The 23,079-nt window shown below is 62.8% G+C and overlaps 1 protein-coding gene across 1 annotated transcript; it reads left to right on the top strand.

The window, feature by feature from the left end:
* The first annotated feature begins 221 nt into the window (after positions 1-221).
* Positions 222-20,281, top strand: FOXO6 (forkhead box O6). The gene is made up of 2 exons (XM_051856643.2): positions 222-1,323; positions 18,202-20,281. Exons 1-2 carry the CDS (start codon positions 910-912, stop codon positions 19,465-19,467), a joined length of 1,680 nt encoding a protein of 559 aa, XP_051712603.2. The 5' UTR covers positions 222-909; the 3' UTR covers positions 19,468-20,281.
* Positions 20,282-23,079: the final 2,798 nt, after the last annotated feature.

Here is a 23,079-nt window from a genome sequence, read left to right as displayed (position 1 = left end):
CCCGGGGTAGTGGGCGGGGCAAGAGATCAGAGCCCCGCCCCTCGCCGTTGCCCCGGGAAACCCCGGGTTGTAACAATAACCCGCTGACGCGCTCCGAGGAGGGGCCTCGGCAAGTCTGTGGGCGGGACAGTGCCGCCGCGGACCAATGGGAGCACGGAGGCCCCCGCCCCCGCACACCCCTCCCCGAGCGCCGAGCAGGGGGCGGGGTCGCGCCCGCCACTCCTCCCCTGCTCCGTAGGCGGCGCTGTTGCGTCCAGGGGCTGCGGCTGGGTTGCCCGGAGCAGGGAGCTCCGCGCACCCACCCCTCGCCCGCAGGCGGGGCACCCAGTCGGGCAGAGGACTCCGCCGCCGCCGGCGAGCAAGCCCCGCCCCCTCCCGCGCGGGGCCCGCCCCCTCCCCGTCCCCCGCCCATCCCGAGGTGCAGCCGGCGCTGAGCGCGGCAGGCGCGGGAGCGGGCGCTGGAGCCGGAGCGGCGGCGGCATTCACGGGGCGGCGGCGGCGGCGCGGGCTCCGACACGGGCGCGGGCTCCGGCATGGTGCAATCCGGCCTCGTCCCGGGAGAGCGGGGCCCGCGCGCGGGGCCAGCGCCCGGGGAGCGGCGGCAGCGGAGGTGGCGGTGGTGGCTGCAGGCGCAGGCAGGCGGCAGGTGCTAGAAGCGGGGCTGGGCGAGGTGCGTGCCCGCTGGGCACCGGGGCCGCCGCCCCCTCACTGCCCGGGTCTTTCCCTCGCTTCGTGCTCGCCAGCGCGTCCAGCCCCCTGCCTCGGCGCCCCGGCCCATGGCGCCCCGCGGTTGAGCCGGCGCCGCCAGGGACCCCTCCCGCGGGCCTCCCCGGGGCGCGCAGATCCCGGAGCTGCCCGCCCACCCTCCGCGGAGCCTCCCTCCCTTCCTCGCCCGAGCCGGGCGGGACCATGGCTGCGAAGCTGCGAGCGCATCAGGTGGACGTGGACCCGGACTTCGCGCCGCAGAGCCGGCCGCGCTCGTGTACCTGGCCCCTGCCGCAGCCCGACTTGGCCGGCGACGAGGACGGAGCGCTGGGCGCAGGGGTGGCTGAGGGCGCCGAGGACTGCGGGCCGGAGCGCCGGGCGACGGCCCCGGCGATGGCCCCAGCGCCGCCGCTGGGCGCGGAGGTCGGACCGCTGCGGAAAGCGAAGAGCTCCCGGCGGAACGCGTGGGGGAACCTGTCCTATGCCGACCTCATCACCAAAGCCATCGAGAGCGCCCCGGACAAGCGGCTCACGCTCTCGCAGATCTACGACTGGATGGTCCGCTACGTGCCCTACTTCAAGGATAAAGGCGACAGCAACAGCTCGGCCGGCTGGAAGGTGGGGGCGTCCGGCTGGGGAGGAGGCCTGGGGACGCTGCTAGGCGCCCCTGGGCCCGGGGCAGACAGGCGGGAGGGGCGCCCTGGAGCGCCCTCGGGGGTCACGAAGTGCGCGCCTAGGGCGTGGGGCTGGCGCGGACAGGCGGGGGCGTGCTGGCAGTGGCTGGTGCGTGCCCCCTTGCGGGGAAGGATGCCGGCGGGAGCTCTGGTGGGGTGACGGGGCAGCCGCTGTGAGGTCCTGAGGAACATCCCGGTTCTTGGGAGTAACAGAGGAACCCATTCCCAGGCTGTGGGGCACTGGGGAGCCGGCGGGGCTCCCGAGTTTGCTTCGGGTTCCCCGTGTTTTGCCCACTGCACCCCGACACTCTCCTTGAAAAGCTGGCATAGTGACTTGGGGCCAGGCGCTCTCCCTCCCAGATCTCCCCCACTGCCTGTTCTGGAGCTGGCCCCAGGGTGAGGAGTGCAGAGACCGCGGACCGCGGGCCCAGTTCTTCTGTGGGTGCCAGGAGTTCACTCTGAAGCACCCACCCACCTGGGTAGGAACTCGGGCAGGTGGTGCAAGTTCGGGTGGGCCAGCTGCCCAGCACCCTCTACCCTGGATCCGCATTGGGGGGGACCTGGTGATGACCACTGTTGGCAAGAGACTAGGGTGCTGAGGGCTGGGGATCTGTCCCCGCTCACTCCAGGCTGCCCGTCTTCCACTTCTCTGGCTTCCTGAGCCCAGCTGCATTTAAGGGTTGGGGGAGGCGCAGGGGGACCTCTGGGACACTTCCCCGCCAGCCAGTGGAAGGTGGGGGAGCCATTTTGGGCGAGGACAGGCCCAGAGGCCTGGGGACCCAGCTGCCCCTCTGGCTGTGTTGCTGGAGAGTGGGTGCAGCAGGTGCCTTTGGAGAGGGGGAGGTTGAGGGGGTCTGTGGGAAAGGGGGGCCTCTGTGAGGGAGGCGGTGGGGGGCATGCCCAGTGGTGCCTGCAAGCCCAGCCTGGTCAGAGGAAGGAGGTGTGCCCCTGGGGGAGGGGGCCTTGTGGACATGGGCAGCTCTAGGAGCCCATGGCAGCCTCGTGGGGGTCGGGGGGCCCTGGCATTCTGCTCCCACCTCTTTCCCTGCACTCCATTCCCTGGCCTGCCTTGCACTCTTCACTGTAGAGGCACTCACTGTCCTAAAGGGTGCCAAATCAGATGCCTCCTCCAGGAAGCCTTCCTTAATCCTTTTTAGCTTAGGACTTCCCCTTCTCTGGCCTGCTTCGTGCCTGTGGTGTGTCTAGTCGTCTGTGTCTTGTCTCATTTTTCCCTCCCTACCCTGTGCCCACAGAACTCAGCATAGCACCTGGCACTGAGAAGCCACTGGTACAGGTCTGGTATGAGTGACTGGTGCTGGAGGTGTGAGGCCAGAATAGGCCAGGAGGGCTTCCGAGTTTCAGCTGGGCTTGGTGGGTTAGGGAGGTTGGGGGCAGATGGGAGAAGGGCATTTGCGGCAAGAGACCCCGAGAGAAGTGGGGTCACTGAAGCTGTCTGGCTGAGCTCTGTGCTGGGTACCTCCCACGTGTTTCGTGTTCTCAGGGTCCAGGGCTGGGCTTTAGAGAAGGGCACTGAGGCCCAGAGTGGAGGCGTGACCTGCCACAGCTCCCACCGTGCTGGACTGGGAGGCTGGACCCCCACCTGCCACCTGGGGATGTCCCCCCCCCCCCCGCCCCGGCCCATGGAATCTCTGGAGCAGAGTCCAGCTGGCAGCTGCGGGCGCAGGGGGCGCTGACGGCCCATGAACTGGGGCAGGCATAAGTCCCACAGCGTGGCCAGGAGCGTGCTGGGGAATGATGTAGCGCCGTGAGCTGGTTTCTCACGTGGAGAGACTGAGGCCCTTCTCAGGGCATCAGGGAGCCGCGGGCCTTGGACCGGGCCCAGGTCTCCAAGCCTGCCTGGTGGATGCGGCTCCCACTGCACCACACTGCTGGGGACATGCTGGCTGTCCCTGGGCCTGTACTCCCAGCTTTGGGCAGAGGCATTGAAGACTCAGGGCAGGCTTGGGCTCCTGACCTAGTCCCTGCTGAGACCACCCAAGCACTGGCCTGTCTACCCCACCCCTCCGCCAGCTCCCCCAGAGAGCCTCCTTCCTCTCCTTCCTGGAGCTTCCTGCCCCTGGACCCCTCCCCCATCCCCAGGGAGTTCCTCCAGGGGTCTGGGGGAGGGGCCGTCTGCAACTCCCAGCTAATCTCTGGAGGACCAGGGCTGAGGACACCCCAGGTGCCAGGGCTGGCGCCAGGTCCATTGTGCCTTCCCCCACCCCTCCCCCACAACAGTGTTGCACTTGAATCCCTGGGGTTTACCAAACCCCATGCTAAATAGGGTGGGGGAACTAGTAGGGGAAGGCATTGGACCCGCCTTCAGGGTTCAGCCAGTCCCCACCCCCAGGCCCTGTGGTTTGCAGACCAGAGAGGCTGGGCATGGGTGCCGGGAAGGTGGGCTAGATGTCCTGGGGAGCTGGGGGCCTTCACAGAGGGGCTGGCACTTGCTCTGAGCTGCCAGCTGCCTGCACTGGGGCGGAGAGAACCGGGGAGGTGTTGACTGCAGGCAGGGTGGAATTGTGCATGTTGGATCTGGGGGATGGTTTGGGTGTGCCAGGCTCCGAGGCGTGGCCGGGAGGTGGCTTGGGAAAGGTGGAGCGGGTCGGATCGGGAAAGGCCAGCATGCCTGGCCTGTGCCCTGTGGTCTCATCTACCATGTGGTGAGGTAGTGCAGCCAGGCTGGTGACGGAGTGGAGGAGGCGAGGCCCGCAGGAGGCTCAAGACGCCTGGAGCAGGCTGTGGCCCAAAGAGAGGCTGGACTCAGTCCTGGGCAGCCTGTCAAAGGGAACCGGCCTGTTGCCCTTGGGACAGAGGGTCTCCATGCGGAGGCTCAGGGCTTGGACAGCAGGTTACCCTCCCACTGCAGGTCCCAAGAGCATGGCTGTCTGGGTGGAGCCTCCCACTTTCCCTAAGATGCTGCACCCCCACTTTCCCCTGCCCTGGCCTCAGGAAAGCCACCTGTGCCCTTCCGTGTAGTGCCCCTGCGGTTGCTTTGCCCGCTTTTGTGTTTCCTGGCTGCCAGCTCCATGGGGAGCTCCCAGGCCTGGCCCAGGTGACTCTGGTTCCTGTCCCCAGGCTGGGTGGGGAGGAGCGTGGTGTATGGGGACTTCCCTTCTCCCTCAAGCCCTGGAGCAGAGGGGGTGCAACCCCCATCTGGCCCAGTAAGTTCCGTGGTTGGGGGCCAGGTGGGAGGGCTGATGTGCAGGCCAGGCGCAGGGTCCCACTTCAGCCCCCCTCTCTCCAAAGCCACCCCTGCTGCTCCAGCAGGGCTCCATCCTCCTCCTTTGTCCTCCGGGGATCCCCAGCCCCAAGGGCTGGTGGGGGTGCGGGAGGAGGCGGTGTGAGCCCAGCTGGGGGGTGTCCTCACCCTCCTCACTGCACGAGCCGGGGGCTGGCAGCTGCCCGCCTCCTGGGCACGAGCCCGTGCCAGCCGCTCCTGGCACAGTTGCTGGCACGCCCGGCAGACTCCCACGGCCACCTGCTCACACCCACCCACGGGCGCTGGCGCGCTGTGGGCCCTTCCGGCTTCCTGGGCCTCCCGCGCCCCTCCCCCGCCGCCTGCCTCAGCGCCCCCTCCCCAGTCCTCCGCCCTGCGGACACCCCCGCCCCCCCCGCCCCCCTCCACGCTCCTCTGCTCCGCCTCACCGCCAGCAACTTGGGGCGCTGGGGGGTGGGGCTGCTGGGAGGGCCCCCGGACTGAGCGCTCTGCGCAGGGGAGGGGGGACCTGGAGGGAGGGCAGCCCACAGACCGACCGACAGACAGGCGGGGTGAGGCCCCGCCTGCCACCTGGCGCCGCTCCAGCGGGACGATGGCGGGCAGCGCCGTGCCAGGCGGTAATTGCAGACAGACTAATTTAAAGAGATGAGACGGTTATTTTTAACTCGCGTTAAGGTAATGAACGGCGCGGGGGGTTTGCGGGTTCGAAAGTTCAGCGCCCCCCACCCCCCTCTCTCTCTGGGTCAGGTCCCGCTCCCCTCACGCCCTGAAGGCGCCCCCCTCGCTCCCCTCACGCCCTGAAGGCGCCCCCCTCGGCACTGACTTGGGGGTGTGGGCTGAGGCACAGCAGAGGCCCTGCCAGAGGGACGCCGGGGCTGAGAGCCGGGCCGCACAAATCCTCCCTGGCTTCCAGGTGGCCAAGTGGCTCGCCCGGAGGTCAGGAACCTAGGAAGTGACAGCCCTGGAAATTGAACCCCCACCAGCCCCCAGGCCCAGGCTTTCCTATGCCACTGGGCTGGGTAGAGCTTGTGTGTGGACTTGGAGAAGGCTGGGGGCTTCTCCCTGCAGCCCACCTTCCCCTGCCTTTGAGAGGCAACTGGTGATGGCCGCAGCTGGGGCTGTGTGCTGTCAGAGTGGAGGGGCGCCCTGGGTTGCAGGTGTGGAGGTGAGCCTTGGGGTTGTGGGTGCCTCCGCTGCAGCAGGGGTGCCCTCCTCACCTGCCTTGCCAGCACCTCAGGCGTGGGTACCAGGGAGACAGGAGGGTGGGGCTGGGCATACCCCTGCCTACACATCCTCCCGCCTCCACATGGGCCTTTGGTTCTCCCAGGAGAGAGAGAGTCGAGGAGCGGAGTGCCCCTTCTGTGCCGCCTCCCCCAGTGTCAGCCCCCTTGGACACCTCCCAGTCACTGGCCACTCACCTCCTCTGGGAGTGCACACTGTGTAGCTAGACAAGCCCTAAGGCTGTTAGGACTTACTTCTGTCTCCCGGCCCCTCGCTTGGGGTGTCCTGGTTCAGGCCTTTGGGGCCACTTGAAGTCAGCTGTGGAGTCGGGTGGTGAGAGACTGGACGGAGCACCTGTAGGGCAGCTCTGCCCATTCTATGCTCAGGAAGCTCACCTGGGTCCTAGGGGCTGGTTCTTTCAGTGCTGTGACTTCCAAATCCGCAAGTTCTAGAACCATGAGGAGATCACTGTCCAGAGGGCACCCAGTACTAGGAGGACTTCTGGCAGGTGGACATGTGGGAGTGTAGGTGTGGATGGACTTGAACTTGGGACTTGCTTAGAGATGCCTACGGCGGTGTCCAGGTGGTAGACATTCTCTGGGCACAATGAAGGGAGTGTGCCTGGCAGCCCCAGCTGGCCCCGAGAGCAGGCAGATGGGGGGTTCAGAGTGCTGGGTGAGCATTAGCTCAGGCTCTGGGCCCCCGGGTAGGGTGCTCAGGGGGACAGCTGGATCTGGAGCGCCCCCCTTCTCCTGGCACCCTGGTTACCGTGGAAACCAACTCCTGTTTGGGAGGGTTTGGCTGTCGGCTGCCTCTCCCCACCCCCCAACCCATATGTGGAGGTGGGAGGGGGGCCAGGTGGTGTGTGGGGGAGGGGCCTCCCACACCCTCCCCCCAGGGCCTCCCTCTGCAGAGAGAAACCTTTCTGGTGTCTAAGGGGGGGATGCCTCTCGCAGGAAGGGGAATGGGAAGGGACTTTGCATCTGAGTACCGGGCAGTCTGTTGAGCACCTCGCATAGCACTCATTTTCTGGTTTCATCCTCCCTGGATCCGGACCAGGATTCATTGATAGCCCCATTTTGCAGCTGAGGAAATGGAGGCCCAGAAAGATGAAGTCCCTTGGCCAAGGCAGCATAGCTAGGGCGAGGCAGAGCCCGGGCTGAGATGCAGGCCGGTCTGTTTCTACCGCATTTGTCTCTCAGTGCCAGGGCTGTCTGGGCCCCATGTACCGTACAGCCAGCCCCCCTGTCGCTAGGTGCTCTCCTGCTCTAGCACCCTCTGGGCTTCCTCAGTTCTCCCGGAAGCCAGCCAAGCCTGAGCTGCTCTGTTTGGATGCCTGGGCCCCTCCTCTGGCCTTGTCCAGGCCACTTGCCCGTCTGCCTCTGTTCTCAGGCCACCCTCTCACTGCCATCCTCACACCTGCCACTGGCGTTCTCAACCCCACCCACTGCCATTGTCACCACTCACCGCGGCAGCCTCCGCCTGCTTGGCAGGTCCCTTGGGACACCCCTCAGAAACTGGGAGGGGTACTTGGGTGGCTTGAACAGACACGTGCCTTCCTAGTGATTCTGGAACCCAGCAATTCTCTTTCAGAGTCTCTGCCTCACATCCTTACTTGTTAGAAATGGCTGAGAAAAAAGCTAGAAGTGTTTTGTAGACGCTTTAGAAATTTTATTTATTTAATTTATTTGAAAGGCAGAGAGGGACAGACACAGAGAGAAGCATCTGCTGGTTCACTCCCCCAAGAGGCCTCAACAGCCAGAGTTGGACCGGTCTGAAGCCAGGAGCCAGGAGCTCCATCCAGGTCTCCCACATGAGTGGCAGGGACTGAAGTGCTTGAGTTATTACCTGCAACTAACAGGAAGCCGGAATCAGGAGAAGAGCTGGGACTCGAACCCAGGTACTCCAGCGTAGGATGAAGGCAACCCAAGTGGCATCTTAACTGCTTTACCAAGTGCCCATGCCAGCTGGAAGCTTTTTGACCACACATGGCCCCAGTTCCCATCGCAGAGCCTGTATCAGGCTCACAGGTGGGCTCTGGGTCTATTGTAACAGGTGTTTTTGGTGAGGGGTCCTTGTGCCTTAGATGGTGGCTTCCCTGCCTTCTGCTTCTCCCCCTCACCCCCCAGTATGGGCTAACTTCTTCATTCAGGCTGCCCAGGTTCACCCACTCCTCTCCTCATTCCTTTTGAGTCTCCCAGAGATTTTCTTTTTTAAGATTTATTTTATTTATTTGAAAGACAAGAGTTACAGAGAGAAGGGTGTGGTGGGGGAGGGAGAAGCAGAGAGAAACAGGGATCTTTCATCCACTGGTTCACTTCCCAAATGGCTTCAAAGGCCAGGGCTGGGTCAGATCAAAGCCGGGAGCCAGGAACTTTATCTGGGTCCCCCACATGGGTGCAGGGGCCCAAGGACTTGGGCCATCTCCCACTGCTTTCCCAGGCCATTAGCAGGAAACTGGATCGGAAGTGGAGCAGCCAGGACTCAAACAGGTGCCCATATGGGATGCTGTCACTGCAGACAGTGGCTTCACCAGCAAGACCACAATGCCAGTCCCTCACCCAGAGATTTGAATCCCGTGTAGTCAGCTCCAGGGGCCGAGCACCAGCCCACGCGTGTATCCACCCTCATGTCTTAGGAATCCCCTGTACTGGACTTGGAAGGAGATAAGGGGCCACAGCCAGGCTGAGGTGCTCACTGCGGGCCCTCTGGCTGCAGGAGGGAGGGGCCCTAGGTGAGAGTCCCCACAAGCCTGTCTGGAACTGCAGACACAGACAGTCACAGCCCTGCTCTCAGATGTCTCCCTGGCCAGCCACGGACACAGGAGCCTGTGCACAACCCAGTGCCATTTGGTCCAGTCCTGGGGCTTTAGTGTGACACTTAAGAGCTGGCCACCTGCCCTGCCAAGCCCTGTGGCCAGCCTCCTGTGCCCTGACCCTTGCTTTAGCCACACTGAGCTATTCCATCTCAGGATTCAACCTGCCGCTGCCCCCACATGCATTCTCCCACGTGATCTTCACGTCGCGCTGTGGCAGTGGTGTTGTTCCTGTCCCATTCCACAAACAGGGAATCAAGAGGTGTGGACAGAAGTGAAACTCCGGAGGGAGGCTGACTCCCCTGAGCCCAGTGTTCTGGCCAGGCCATTCCAGGGCCCTTGGCTTCTTTGATCCCTGTCTCTGCTGCCCTCTGAGGGTGTCTAGCCTGGGGAATGGCCCTGGGTCCTGGCCTTACTTTCTGGACAGAGAGGTCCCTGAGGGCACGGGCAGACCCGCCTGATGTCCTGGCTGATGGCAGCGTCCTCCATTCACGAACAGGCGGAGCTGCTCAGAGGGAAGCTGGACCCTGACCTTGAGGTGCCCGAAGGTCCCGCTGCAGAGATAAGAGGTGGATAAAAACACTCAGGGCCAGGGTGGACAGCGTGACGATGAGCTGGGGGAGAGCAGGGCTTGGAGGAAAAGGAGGGGGACGACAAGGGCAAGCCCTTCGGGGCTCCCAGAGTTGAGGCTGGGGAAGCCAGAGGAGGGCAGGCTCAGGAGCTGGCGCTCCTAGCTGTGGGGCCTCAGTTTCCTCCTCCAGGAAATGGAATAAGAATAGGATTATGCCCAGCCTTTGTTGTAGGGATTTCACTCGCTGGCCAAGTCCACAGGAAGTCGCCCTGGGAGAGGGCACCCCGACCCCCCAGAGACACTGAACTCGGTGTGTGTTGGGGGAGTGGGGGGAGGTCTTCCTGTCCCTGAGCCCAAGATGTCCACACTCAGGATGTCCCAGCTCCCTCCTGTCTGTAGGCTGACCTGCTGCTTTCTGGCCCCTGGGGCCTTCCCCATGGCCTCGGGTGGCAAACAACACAGCTTTTCTGATTCCCACTTTTATACGGTTGAAAGAAGTGGCTTACTCGGTGACACCCTTGAATGCAGCCGCTTGGACGCCGGCTTCCCTGGCAGGTTGTGTGACCTTGGGCATGGCCCTTCCCTGTCTGGCTCCGAGTTCCCCTCCCCCAGCCCTCTGGGAAGCTTTGAGGCCTCCTCCTCCTCCCTCCTGCCCCTCCCCCTGTCCTCAGCTGGCCTTGCCACCTCCTCCTCTTGTAACTTGAGCTGGGGCCTGGGGGAAGGGGCTTGCCCTCTGCCAGAGGCACCTGCCAGCTGAGCAGATGTGCGGGCGGGAGGCCCCTGGCAGGGGATAGAGGTTCTCAGCCGGCCAGGCCTGGCTGGGGCAGCAGTGCTCAGCATGCCCGGCCGTGGCCTCTGGCTTGTGCCCCCCAGAGCTTGCCCTGGGCACTTGTTCACGTCTCAGTGGGCACTCGTGGCTCCACACGTCCCCCAGGGACGACCTCGCAGTCTCTAGGAGAAGCCAGGTGGCAGAGGAGGGCTGGTGCCCTGGTCCGGGTAGGTTGCCCTGCACTCTTAGAGCCCCTTGGCATGGGGACAGAGGGCCAAGGGCGGCCACTGGTGGGGGCAAGGCCAGTGTCTGTGCTGGTGGCCGTGCCCCTGGGAGAGCAGATGGTTCTCTTGGCGGAGTGCCTGCTCCCCCCACCCCTCGCCCCAGGAGCCAGCCTGCGGGGCTGGGGCACAGCTGCTGGGCCCTCCCTAGAGCTGGGCTCAGGGCAGGGCTGGGTGAGGTCACTGCAGCTGCGCCCAGGGCCTGTGCAGGGGAGTAGGGAGGTGCTGCCGTGGGAGCAGGGAGGGGTTCAGACTGAGAAGAGAGACTGGAGGGAGAGGTTGGAGTGGCTGTGCTTTTAGGGGTTCTGTTTAATCCTGGGTGAGGGAGGGCAGGGTTTGTGGTGGGATGCTGAGCCAGTGTGGACAGTCCCCACCTCTACTCCAGTCCCACACTGGCCTTGACTTTCTCCTAGAGGCACTTTAGGGCCAGGGAAAGGGCAACGGCTCTGGGTGCCAGTGCCTGCACCTCCACTGACACTGCCTCACCTCAGGCAGATTTTTCTCCTGGAGCCTCAGCTTCTCATCTGTAGAATGGGGACAGTAAAGGACCTCAGAGGACTACAGAGGTTCAGAGAGAGGATCGTGGATCACTGTGCCTGGCACATGATCAGTGTTCAGTGGATGGCAGTCCCTTCCCTCCTGGCTTTGCTGGATTCTTCCATGGGACCAGCAAGCGCTGAGGAAAAGCAGGGAGGTGGCAGCGGCAGCAGGACTCCAGGGGACGCTGAGAGGGAGGGGGCTCAGGCAGGACTCCAGGGAGCAAGGGTAGGGTCTGGAGCTCATGCTGAACCAGGCCGGTCTCCTGAGGGTCCGGCTGGGCCTCGGAAGTGCCACCCTGGAGCTATTTGTGGTGCTGAAGGCTGCATCCAATCTGTGGACCACTATGAACCAAAGGATTGTCCTGGAAGTTCAAGGAGGGAAGCAGACCTGTGCAGGGGCACTGAGGTGGGAGCAAGGACTTCTGGGGTTTCAGGAGGGGGCAGCGAGTGCCAGCCAGCTGGCCTTGATGGGGGAGCAGGAAGTGGTGGAACAGAGAGAGGGACAAGGACAGAGGTACCAGGTGTGGGCGCCCAGGGTGGCTGGAGGCCCAGTGGTCCTTTAGGGAATGGGCTGATGGGACTGGTGGGCATCAGGAGGCTCTTCAGTGCCAGCCTGGAGGTATGCTCATTGCCTTGGCTGACAAGGAGCCAGGAACTCTAGAACAGGGGCGAGCTCCACCTTCTGATGCTGGGTGTGGGGCTCAGTTCTCCTTGGGGGAAATGCCATGGCCTGACCTTTGTCCTTGCTTTGGACATTAATTTCTCTTGGGCCCTGGCTGCCCTCTCCCGTTCCACTCACATGTGAGCACCTGTGGCCCTTTGTCCCGTCTACCCCTGCTCCACTGCAGACCTTAATGCCAAGAACTGGCACATAACCTCAGGTCCTTGAGGTCTTCCAGGTCACCCCCTCTTCCACGAAGGCCTTGTGGAATGAGCACCCCAGTTTCACCCCAGGTGTCAGGGCAGGGAGCCTCTGGGGAGGCTGTGGCTCAGTCACAGGTTTGTCTTTCTGGGGTCAGAGTCGGATATGGGGCTGCTCCTGCGGCTCTGAGACAGAAGGGGATGAAGTTCTTGACCTTGGGGGTCTCATCCAGGCCCCGTCTCTCCTTGTGGGTGTTAGGAGTATTACCCCCTTTACAGGGAAGCCTGGAGTCACATGGGTGACATTGAGATTGCAACACCTGCCCTTGGCTGCCTTCATACAGCAAGGGAAGGAAGGAGAGAGGAGATGGGAGTCAGAGGGGGTCAGAGGTCCCACTGTAGCCACACAGGTAATCTCTGTTCTGGCGGGGGGGGGGTGGGGTGGGGTGGTAAAGACAGAAACTGGGCACCTCACCAGTGGGGAGGGCTGGTCTCCTGAGGGCCCGGCTGGGCTAAGGTTTGACTGTGACGGAAGCTGGAGAGGCATCCACACCTGGCCGTGGCCGTGGGCTTCGATAGGCAGGCACAAGACCCAGGACTGAACTGGCTTTGGAATTCAACAGCCCTATGAACCAAAGCTGGCTCCATCCCTTCCCCCTCTGAGCTTCCGTGTGCACCCACGGTTTCCTGCGTACGGGGTGGTTGTCGGGATTGAAAGAGCCTGGCCTGCCTCTGGCGCGTAGTACGGTCTCCAGCTTCCCTGCTTGCACCGGCTCCCGGGAGCTGAGCACGCTCAAGCCTTCTCACTTCTGCACACAGTGAGGGCCTGCTGGCGGCTTCACATTGGCAACGCCGGGGGCATCCGTGCCACAGAAGCCATCACAAAGCACCAAGTCAGCTGGATTCCTTTCCTCCTGGAGAGCTTGTTGTTAAACGTTTACCAGCACAGCACTGCAGAAAGGCTAACCGTCCCTGCCCCTGATCGTGGGCGCTCATGAGAATCCAGCCTGTGGGCCTTCCTTAGCCCTAGTGGGGACAGAAGGGAGGTGGGAAAGCAGTGGAGCTCTGGCTAAGGCTGGGAGACCTGGAACTCCAGGTCTGTGCCCTCTGGGTCTGGGGAGACGGGATATGGTTGTAGCATCAGGCAGCCCAATGTAAGCAGAAGGCAGCAAGTGACTTGGTCCTTAGGGACTTAGGTCCCTTCTTGCCACCCCTCGCCCTCATCCCCTGAGATCTGGAAGGCTCTGGCCAGAGAAGTCAGACTGGATGAGGTTGAGCTGTCAGCGAGTGAAGCTGTGCTGTGCGGAGAAATGAGCCGGTACCGGAAGCTGGCGAGGTTGCCCAGGCGGGGGATGAGGTGGTACTTGGCGGCGGCGTGGATAAATGAGGTCCTGCTGTCAGGTGGTGAAGTGCACGTGCAGAGGAGGTGACGTCCTGCCCGACCAGTCAGTGGCACGGGCAGGGAACACAGCCGTGCCACAGCAGGAAGGGGAGCGCCGGCCTGGAGAATAAATGAGGGTGTCCTGCTGGATAAATGAGGGGCCCCGTCAGGTGAATGGAGTGCTGTTAGCAAATGAGCTTGTACTTGCGGGATAAATGGGGCGGGGGTGCTGGATGAATGGGGGCGTGCTGTCAGATGAATGCGTTACTGCTCATGGGCGCGGGGTGTCCTGGGAATGGATGGCGGTGTCCCGCGGGATGGATGAGCTGCCGCCGCCACATGGATCAGGCCCGGGCCATGCGCGAGGCACCCGTCAGCAAGGGCCAGGCGATCCTGTTCTACAGGCACTGGAATGGGCCCCGGGCTACAAGAGAGAGGTTTCCTGGGGTGCAGGGTGGGCGCTGTGGCTCGCTTGCGGGCCCTGCCCCACCTCTCAGCGACCCCCTGTCCTCCCGTGGTCCCTTCTGGGTGTGGCATCGCTCTTGACTCTCCTACCTCCACTGCTGGTTTCCCTTCCTGTCCTGTGTTCCTGTGGCTCAGCCCGGTCTGGAACAGCACGTGTTGTGTGCCAGCCGCACTACCCAGGCTCTTAGTGCTCCCCAAAGCACAATGTCACTCCCCTCCCCGCCTCATTCATCATATAAGTGCCTAGTGTGGACCAAACACATGGGATACAGTAAGAAAAAAATGGACAAGTATCACTGCCTCCACGAGACTTACGTTCTAATACCATAAGGGTAGCCAGATAATAATTAAAACAAAGGATAAATAAATTGTATTAATTTAGAAAATAATAATTGCTTTGGAAAAAATTAGAACAGGGTAAAGGGGCCAACAAATGGTTTGAGAAGAGCAGTTTTTTTTTTTTTTTTTTTAAGATTTATTTATTTGAAAGGCACGTTATAGAGAGAGAAGAGGAGGGGGGAGACAGAGAGAGAGGTCTTCCATCCCCTGCAACAAATGGCTGCAGCAGCCAGGGCTGGGCCAGACCAAAGGCAGGAACCAGGAGTTTTTTCCTGTCTCTCATGTGGGTGCAGGGGCCCAAGCACTTGGGCCATCTTCCACTGCTTTCCCTGGTACACTAGCAGGGAGCTGGATCAAAAGTGGAGCAGCCAGGACTTGAACCAGCGCCCGTATGGGATTCTGGCGCTGCCGCCCTGAAGAGCAGTTTTTTGAGTAGTGGGCAGCAGAGGTCTTCCTGCAAGAGGTGACACCTGAGCCAGGACCTGGTGGAGAGCAGAGAGCTCTGTGGGTACCTGAGGACAGGTGGGACCATGCCTGGTGAGCTGGGAGAACAGGAGGGAGACAGAGGCAGAATGGGGGCTATGGAGGGGCTCGGGATGAAGGCAAGGTCTTTGTTCATTACTCAGGGACATGCAGGGCATCAGAGGAGTCTGGGGGGGCCTGAACATGATCCCTGTTCTGTAAAGGGTCCCTCTTGCTGCTCGAGTGGAAGCAGGGAGCTAAAGAAATGGGGCTTCAAAGAAAATCGCTCCAGGGTTGCGCCATTCCTGGGTGCTGCGGCTGAAACTGGAATCCAGATCCAACACCAGGGCCCATGCCGTTTACCCTGCCCCAGCCTCTGCTCCCTGGGGAGTGAGGCCCCGGGGCGTTGGTCTCCTGGCCCATGATCTGATGGAGTGGGGATCTACCCCACTTTTCCTTGACCCCCGAATGGCCTCCTTGGGGCCCTGAACCAGGGAGGTCCCATCTCCCCCAGGAACGTGCTCCAACCCTGGTGGAGATGTGGGAGGCGTGAGGCCCCAGAAGCCAGGCCCGGCTCTGGGCACCAGGGGAGCCTGGGCATGCCAGGGCCCAGACTGTGTGGTGGGTTGCTAGGCGACTCTAAGAGCGAGCCCTGGTTACTGCTGCCTGGCAGAGGCATCTCCCTCACCTCCTCCATGGCCTCTGGCCTCCCAGGAGGCCTTGCAGGGGAGTCGGAGTGGTGATGAACACTTGCTACTGGGTCTTGGTGGGGAGCTCTGATGGGTTCTGAGCTGTAGGGCCTGTGCTTATCTCTTGTGGCACAGCCTTAGTGCACACCTGGTACGGAAACCAGCGTAGCAGTCTGACGCCTAGGCCCTCACCCAGCTCTGAGCCGCCTCCCTGGGCGGCCTTGAGCAAGGCATGCCACCCCATAAGTCTCCACTGCCTCCATCACCATGAGGGTGGGTGCCCATGGGCAGGGTTCTGGGTCCTCCCACCTCCACCCGATGGCTTGAGAGTGCACGATGGCTTGAGAGTGCACGGCTAAGTTTTGCATGCGGTTTCCTTTACAAAGAGTGCTACTTCCTGTGGATTAGGTGATTCTGGAGTTTTCAGTGTCAAATTGAAAAAGGTCTCATAGTACAACTGGCCCATCTCAGGAGGGGAAACTGAGGGCCAGGGAGGAGGAGGGACTTGGCCTGGGTCAAGTTTGATGGAGTGGAAGGAGCACCGGGCCGGGTCTTACTCCCTGCTCTGCCGCTGGGCCCTGTGTGACCCTGCCCTAGTCCTTCCTTCTTCCTGCATGGCCCAGCCATGATTTCAGGCCGGGGCTTGAGCTAGCACACCTTGGTGGTGATTTAAAACATCTTTGTAATTGTTTATAAAGAAAGTGCACATATGTTATGAAGTAGATACAGAAGCCCCTTGAATCCTTAAAAGGAAGTCCAGGACTTGGAGGAAGCTTTGACCTTGCAAGGTGCCCCAGTGCCTAAGGAGAGTGCACATGGGAAGCTGGAGGAGCCCTGGAGCAGTGGCTTCCCAGGATTCTTTGGGAATTCTAGGGCCCGTTTCCCTCTCCCGTGTGGAACCCATGCCCATAGAATCAGACGAAGACCCACCTGCAGTCCAGGCCTGGCCCTGGGCCCAGCAAGCCGTGGGGCGACTCGATGTCCCTGAACCTCACTCTCCTCATCTGAGGACAGGGGTCACAGTCCCTGACTCGTGTGGAGTTTGCCAGAAGCAGTATGTGGGATAAAGCCTTAGCACCCCCGGGGCTGAAGATGGTACCAACCAGGTGCTGGTCCCTGGTGCTGTCCCTTTCCCCACCTCCAGCACTCGGATCTAGGGTGTAGGTAATGACATTGATAAAGAGGAGCTGCCCGACTGACTTCCACCTAGCCAAGTGGGGTGGGGGGAGGTGGAGCCTCTGAGAAACCAGACAGGCCTGGGGAGGAGAATGGAGGCCCCCAAGGACCCTGAACACAGGTGTGGGGGAGGGGCTGAGGAGCCAGGTGCAGGGGCGGGAACAGGGAAGGGCATACTACCTAGGGGAGCACTCATCCCTGGAGGTCAGCTCCCCTCCCAGGGTCCCAGGAGAAGGCAGGCGGGGTGAGGCTGGCAAGCGCCAGCTGTCACCTCTCACGGCTAGAAAGTGCCAGAGACAGGGAGCCTGGCATGCTGAAGCCAGGTCAGGACCTGGAGCCAGGGGTGAGGGGCAGAGGGGCCCTGGGCAGCCAGAAGGACCTCTCCTCCTGAGACCGGTGGGCAGGAGGCTGGAGGCAGAGCCCTCCCCAGGGCATGCAGCTGGGCGGATTAACAGGTTAGGAGCAGGCTGAGGAGCTGGGCAGAGCTGCGTGTAGCTGGCATCGCTGCCTAGCCTTGGGACCGTGGGCAGATTACATCATGTCGAGGGCCTCGGTCCCCTGGGAGAGGAGACAGGCAAAGCCAGTTTCCCAGAGTTGTGGGTGCCGGGCACAGCCGCACTCAAAACACAGTGTTAAAGAGGTGCGGACAGAGCAGGTGTGCGTGCGGGGTGATCTGCGAGGTGAGGTCCGGGCAGAGTGGGGGCGTTCTCTCCATTAATGAGCACCTGGTGTGTTCCCTGCACACACTCTCTTGATGACCTAGCGGCCTTACGAGGTGCCTGCTAAGCCTGGCCCATTGTTTCTGTGTAGTCCACTGAGGCCCGCAGGGATTGATGAACAGCCCATGGTCACAGTTAGGTGGCCAAAGAGCCAAGCACCCTGCTCAGCCCTGGGGTGTTGCACAGCGATGCCTGAGCAGCAGGTGGAGGCCCCAGAGGTGGGGAGCAGGTCAGTGGAGCTGAGGGTGCCCCTGCCTTCCCATGCCCACATCAGGCCATCGCAGGCAGTGGCACAGGGGTGCACTGCAGGCTGGCACGGACACCAAGTAATGCTGGGTGGCAAAAGAGGAGCTGATCATCAGCAGAAAAAGCAGTGCTGTGTGGCCTTGAGCAAGCCACAGCACCTCTCTGAGCCTGGGTCTTGTTTGTTCATGGGGATAATGCTACCTACTTTGTGGCCCTTTGAGGGCAGTGACACGCAGGTGGCTCAGGAGAGGGTGGACTGCAGCCCAAGAGGTGAGCTGAAGTGGGGGCTTCCTGCAGGCAGGAACTGAGCAGGGCTGGGGTCTCCATGGCCAGAGGTTGTCTTTTGAGGGGTCTGGTGGGATCCAAGGCCTCTGTGGAGTTCACAAGCGCTCAAGGGAGTTGGGGGAACTCTCTGGAAATTCTTGGACCATACCCACCTTGGGGACCCCCCAGCCCTATTCGGCTTTCCCTGGCCAAGACCTCCCAGCAAAGGGTTAACAGTCTTCTCTACCTGCAGTTGCATTTTAAAGACACAAAATTAAAGCAGGTAATTTATTCTCCCCACACACGAAAGAGCAATTAGTTCTAAACAGGGCTTAATCAGTCACCGCGAGATTGATTTCTGGAGCCCTGGGTTTTCGGGCTCCTGGCGCCGTGCCAGGCTGGGGAGGGAGGGGGCCGCCAAATGAGCCGCAGCGGTGTGAGCCCTTACATAATCTGCTGGGGGCCCTGGCAGCCCGGCTGGCCCCACGTGGGGCTGGGCTGGGCCGGGGAGAAGGGGCCATGCATGTCCCTGCAGTCTCATGAGTAGCCCTTGGGGTGGCCATGCCTGCAGCCACAGGCCAGGCCACCGCGCCAGCGCCACCCTCTGGGCGGCTGGGTGTGGGTGGGGTCGGCTGGGGTTGCGGTTCTAGGGTGGAGGAAGGAAGTTCAAGGGTTTATCCGACGTGTTACTTACACCTGCCCTTCTGTCCCTCCCCTATTCCCCCCCATGCACCCTTCCGTCTTCCCCACGCCTCCACCCCCAACCTCGCCTCTTCTCCCCTCTGCCCCTCTCTCTGGCCACAGAACTCCATCCGGCACAACCTGTCTCTGCACACCCGTTTCATCCGCGTGCAGAACGAGGGCACCGGCAAGAGCTCGTGGTGGATGCTGAACCCCGAGGGCGGGAAGACAGGGAAGACCCCGCGGCGCAGGGCCGTGTCGATGGACAACGGAGCCAAGTTCCTGCGCATCAAGGGCAAGGCAAGCAAGAAGAAGCAGCTGCAGGCACCCGAGCGGAGCCCGGACCACAGCCCCCCGGGCGCGCCTGCCCCAGGGCCAGTGCCTGTGGCTGCCAAGTGGGCCGCCAGCCCAGCCTCGCACGCCAGCGACGACTATGAGGCGTGGGCTGAGTACCGCAGCGGCGGGAGACCTCTCCTCGGGGAGGCGGCCGAGCTGGAGGACGACGAGGCCCTGGAGGCCCTGGCGCCGTCGTCGCCGCTCATGTACCCCAGCCCCGCGAGCGCGCTGTCGCCGGCGCTGGGCGCGCGCTGCCCAGGGGAGCTGCCCCGCCTGGCCGAGCTGGGAGGCCCGCTGGGCCTGCACAGCGGCGGTGGCGGCACCGGGCTGCCGGAGGCCTTGCTAGACGGCGCGCAGGACGCCTACGGGCCGCGGGCCCGCGCCGGGACGCCCGCCTACTTCAGTGGCTGTAAGGGCGGCGCCTACGGCGGGGGCGGGGGCTTCGGGCCGCCGGCGCTGGGCGCGCTGCGCCGCCTGCCCATGCAGACCATCCAGGAGAACAAGCAGGCTAGCTTCGCGCCGGCCACCGCGCCCTTCCGCCCGGGGGCGCTGCCCGCGCTGCTGCCGCCACCGCCCCCAGCGCCCAGGCCGGGCCCGGTGCTGGGTGCGCCCGGGGAGCTGGCGCTGGCGGGCGCGGCCGCCGCCTACCCCGGCAAGGGGGCCACCCCGTACGCGCCGCCCGCGCCCTCGCGCAGTGCCTTAGCCCACCCCATCAGCCTTATGACGCTGCCCGGCGAGGCGAGCGCCGCAGGCCTCGCGCCGCCCGGCCACGCCGGCGCCTTCGGGGGTCCGCCGGGCGGCCTCCTGGACGCGCTGCCCGGGCCGTACGCAGCGGCCGCCGCCGGGCCGCTGGGTGCTGCGCCCGACCGCTTCCCGGCCGACCTGGACCTCGACATGTTCAGCGGGAGCCTGGAGTGCGACGTCGAGTCCATCATCCTCAACGACTTCATGGACAGCGACGAGATGGACTTCAACTTCGACTCGGCTCTGCCGCCGCCGCCGCCCGGCCTGGCGGGCGCCCCGCCGCCCAACCAGAGCTGGGTGCCGGGCTGAGGGCTGCTCCCATGCCCCGGGTGCCCCCGGCCCGACCCCAAGGGGCCGCCGTCTTCCCGTCCTGATCCCTGGATCCCCCACCCCCGACCCGGCTCCGCCCAGCACGCAGGAGGCAGCCCCCGCCCCGCAAGAAATGACCCTCAGAAGTTGGCCACTGAGGGAAGCGGGAGGGAGGTGCTGGGGCATCTCCATTTCTGCCCACCTCCCTCCCCGCCCCCTCCCCCGGGCTGCTCTCCAGCTGGGAGAGGAGGCCAAATTCCGGGATGGGTGCGGTGGGGAGGTGGGGAGGAGCACGGGGGCCACCTGGTGTCAATGCTGGTCAGGAAGCCAACTGGGAGACGGGGCAGGGGGCGTTCGGGAACCTTCAGTTTCGGGTGGGAGCATCACCCATCCCTGCTGCAGTCTGACTCCCAGCCTCACCCACCGGAAGCCGGCCACCCCCCAGCCCAGGAAAGCTCTTCCCCACCATCCAACGACCGCCCGCCCACAGTTCAGCCTCCTTGTCCCGTCCTTGTTGGCCCTAGCCAGGTCCCCCACTGCTCTCCTCAGTACTGGTCTCAGCCCCTCCAGTGGGCCTCAGCTCTGGATCCACTCCCAGCCTGATACCCCTCCCCGCACACCAGTCCCAGCCCCTCTCTCCCGTATTTATAAGTGTGCGGTCGGGGCGGGCGGTGGGCGCGGCGTCCCCGGCTCGTATCGTAGGCAGTGTACCGTGGCCGTGCCGTCAGCGTGTGCGTGTGCGTGTGTGCCGTGTCCAGGCCGTGTAGAGTGCATTGTACAGCATATTTTCATGAATAAAATTGTTTTAAATATTTGCTGCGCTTTGGGCCAGGGGCAGGGCAGGGTGGGGGAGGGACGGTGGAGGGTGATGGGCCGGCATCCTGGCCGCTTTGGGGGCCCCCTGTGGCTCAGCGGCTGCTGTGGCTGTGTGTCTAGGTATGCCTCAGCATTCACTGGTGCAGCTCTGCTGGGGGCACATAGTGCCAGAGTTCAGGACTGTGGTCTGGGGAGACCCTGCACCTGTTTCTGTGGCCAGGTGCAGGCGGAATGCTTATCTCCTGGGGGTAGTTCTGGTGGGAATTTGCCTCAGAAATTGGTGGAGGGGGCACCGTGTTTCCTGTGAACCTGTTAGAGCCAGGCCCCATGTTGGGCATGATTTTCATACCCATTGTGCCGATGATAAAACCAAGTCAGGACCTTGAGAAGGTGGAGTGGGGATGGTGAAGAGAGAAACCTTTGAAGCTGCAGAGACTTCCATTGGGACCATTCTCCACCGCCTGCCAGCCAGGTGGCCTTGTTTTCCTAGGCTAGACTATAGGGCGCGAGCACCCGTCTCCCAGCTCTCATGAGAAGAGTCTGTGAAGTACTCAGCACAAGTCCTGCATGTATGAATTCTTTCATGGGGGGTTTAGTGAGCACCTGCTGTGTGTCCCTGCTTACTCCAAGAGAGCAGCCCTTAAGGCCCTCCTGGGTTGTGGGGCCTGAAGAGGAGTAAACAGGGGATTATGGATCAGAGCTGTGATGAATGCAGCAGCTGGGGGCAGTGGTGGGGTGAAGGGTGGGCGGAGCTCCTCCTGGATGCAGGAGGCAGGGAAGGTGCTCGGAGGGGGAGCTGTCTGAGCACCTGGACAATGAGTGGGCCCTGAGGGAGGAGAGGGACAGAGACAGGGAACTGCACAATTGCATGTTCAAAGGCCCAGGGGCAAGAGAGCGCATGGATTCCAGAGCCGGAAGAGCTGAGTGCAGCTAAAGCTCAGATGGCATTAGACAAATGGGCCGGGGGCAGCGGCGGGCGGGAGAGCGGCAGTGGCCAGGCCAGGGGTGCTGATAGTAGCCGAGCCGGCGGCAGTGGGGTTGGAGGCTCAAGGATGGCTTCCCTGGCATTGCGCATGTAGAGCTTGGCTGTGAACTGGGCACGGGCGATGAGGGAGGGAAGCATCTAGTGCTGCCTGCTTTCTGTTGGGTTCCTGGGCAGAAAGGGCGGTTCCCTGAGATGGGGAGCATTGAGAGCAGCCTTGGGGGAGCTGTGGTAAGCCTGGGACAAGCTCGGTTTCAGTTACAGCCTATGGGATTCTTGGGATTCTGGGGAGAGGCTCAGGAGCGTGTATCCTGGGTGGGTGGCGTCCCTGGCATCAGCATGTGGCCTGGTGATGCCCATCAGGATAGAGGCGTGAGAGTCCAGGAGGCATCCGGGCTGGAGAATCAGGACCCAGTTGCCATGTGGTGTTGGGAGTGACCTGGGTAGGGGTTGGGGTTTGCAAAGTGGGAGGAACTGTGAGCCCTGATCTGGCACAAGAAGGATCCCCACTGGCTGAGAAGGGGCAACCGAGGGAGAGAAGGAAAACCAGGACACTGTGGGGTCCTAGAGTTTGTGAAAAGAACGGAGTCCTGGAAAGGCAGGCCCAAAACTTCCCTCCCAGAGCCTCCCCTTGTTGGTCTGGAAGCACCTTTCTCTTGGGTTTGTTTAGAGGGGCAAGTGGGATTGGAGCTGTTGTCCGAGGTCGCTGGCTATAGCAAGGGATGGGGCCAGGGGTCCCAGACCCACCCATGTACGCTACTGCCCTGGTTTTCCCCTGACCCTGCCCGTGTGTGTGTGTGTGTGTGTGTGTGTGTGTGTTGGTGGTGGTGGTGGTGGTGGAACAGCCAGAGAGGGCTGCCCGAAGCCGAATAAACGCACTTGCTCAGAGCCAGCAGGATCGCCACAGGTTCTGGGCTCTGAGTGGGGGCTAAGCCCTCCCTGGAGGTGGCATGGCAGGTGTCCCCACTGAGTGGGGTGCACATAGAGGCTGACGGGCCCTCCCCTGGGACAGATGTCCCAGCCCCACCCCACAGCCAGACTCAGGCAGCCCAGCTGTGTCTGGGCTCCATATGGGTTGCAAGGCCGCCCCCACCCTCGGCTGATGGAGGGTGGGCTGCTGGTGTGCAGGTATGCACGTGTCCGTGTAGGCCCCATGCCTGTGTGTATGTGTGTGTGTGAGTGTGGTGGGAGGGGCGGGTCTCCCTCTCTGTGCACATGGCTGAGCGTGTGTGCGTGTGGTGGGGATGACAGTGTAGCCATCTCCGAGTGTGCCCATCTGTGTGTGCGGGCTGTGGGGACCGAGCCCACATGTGCACTCGCTGGGTGTGCCTGCCTGTCTTGGCATATCCCTCTCTCTCGGAAAGCACCCACACTGGTGTTCCCCTGCCAGGAGCGGCTTTGGGGGAGGGGAGAGCAGAGCGACACTCCGGCCCCTGGGATCCAGCCCAGCTCATGAGCCGGGAGCCAGGAGGCCACCTCGGAGCGATGACCGGGCGCTGTCCGCTCGGACCAGCTGTAATTCCAGAGAAAGCTTCTGTCCTGCTGGGCCCCATCGGGAGAAGGGGGCAACACCCCCTGCAGCTGGGGGTCTGCAACTGGCCCTTCCCCGCCAGCCATGGAGCCCAGCAGACGCGCCCCCCTCCGTGCCCACTCCCTGGGAGGCGTCTGACACATGATTTATTCATAAAAAGCCATCATTTGTGCCAAAGAAGAACTGAGCCGCTCGCTTTTTAAGTGCGGATAATGCTCTCAGCCTCCTGCCTCCCCGCCCATCCTCTCACCTCCTTCCCCTCCCTTCTTCCTCTGTTCCTTCA

This window comes from Oryctolagus cuniculus, chromosome 7, assembly GCF_964237555.1.
Source record: "Oryctolagus cuniculus chromosome 7, mOryCun1.1, whole genome shotgun sequence".
Lineage (NCBI taxonomy): Eukaryota > Metazoa > Chordata > Mammalia > Lagomorpha > Leporidae > Oryctolagus > Oryctolagus cuniculus.
This window is presented reverse-complemented; position numbering and strand designations above follow the sequence as displayed.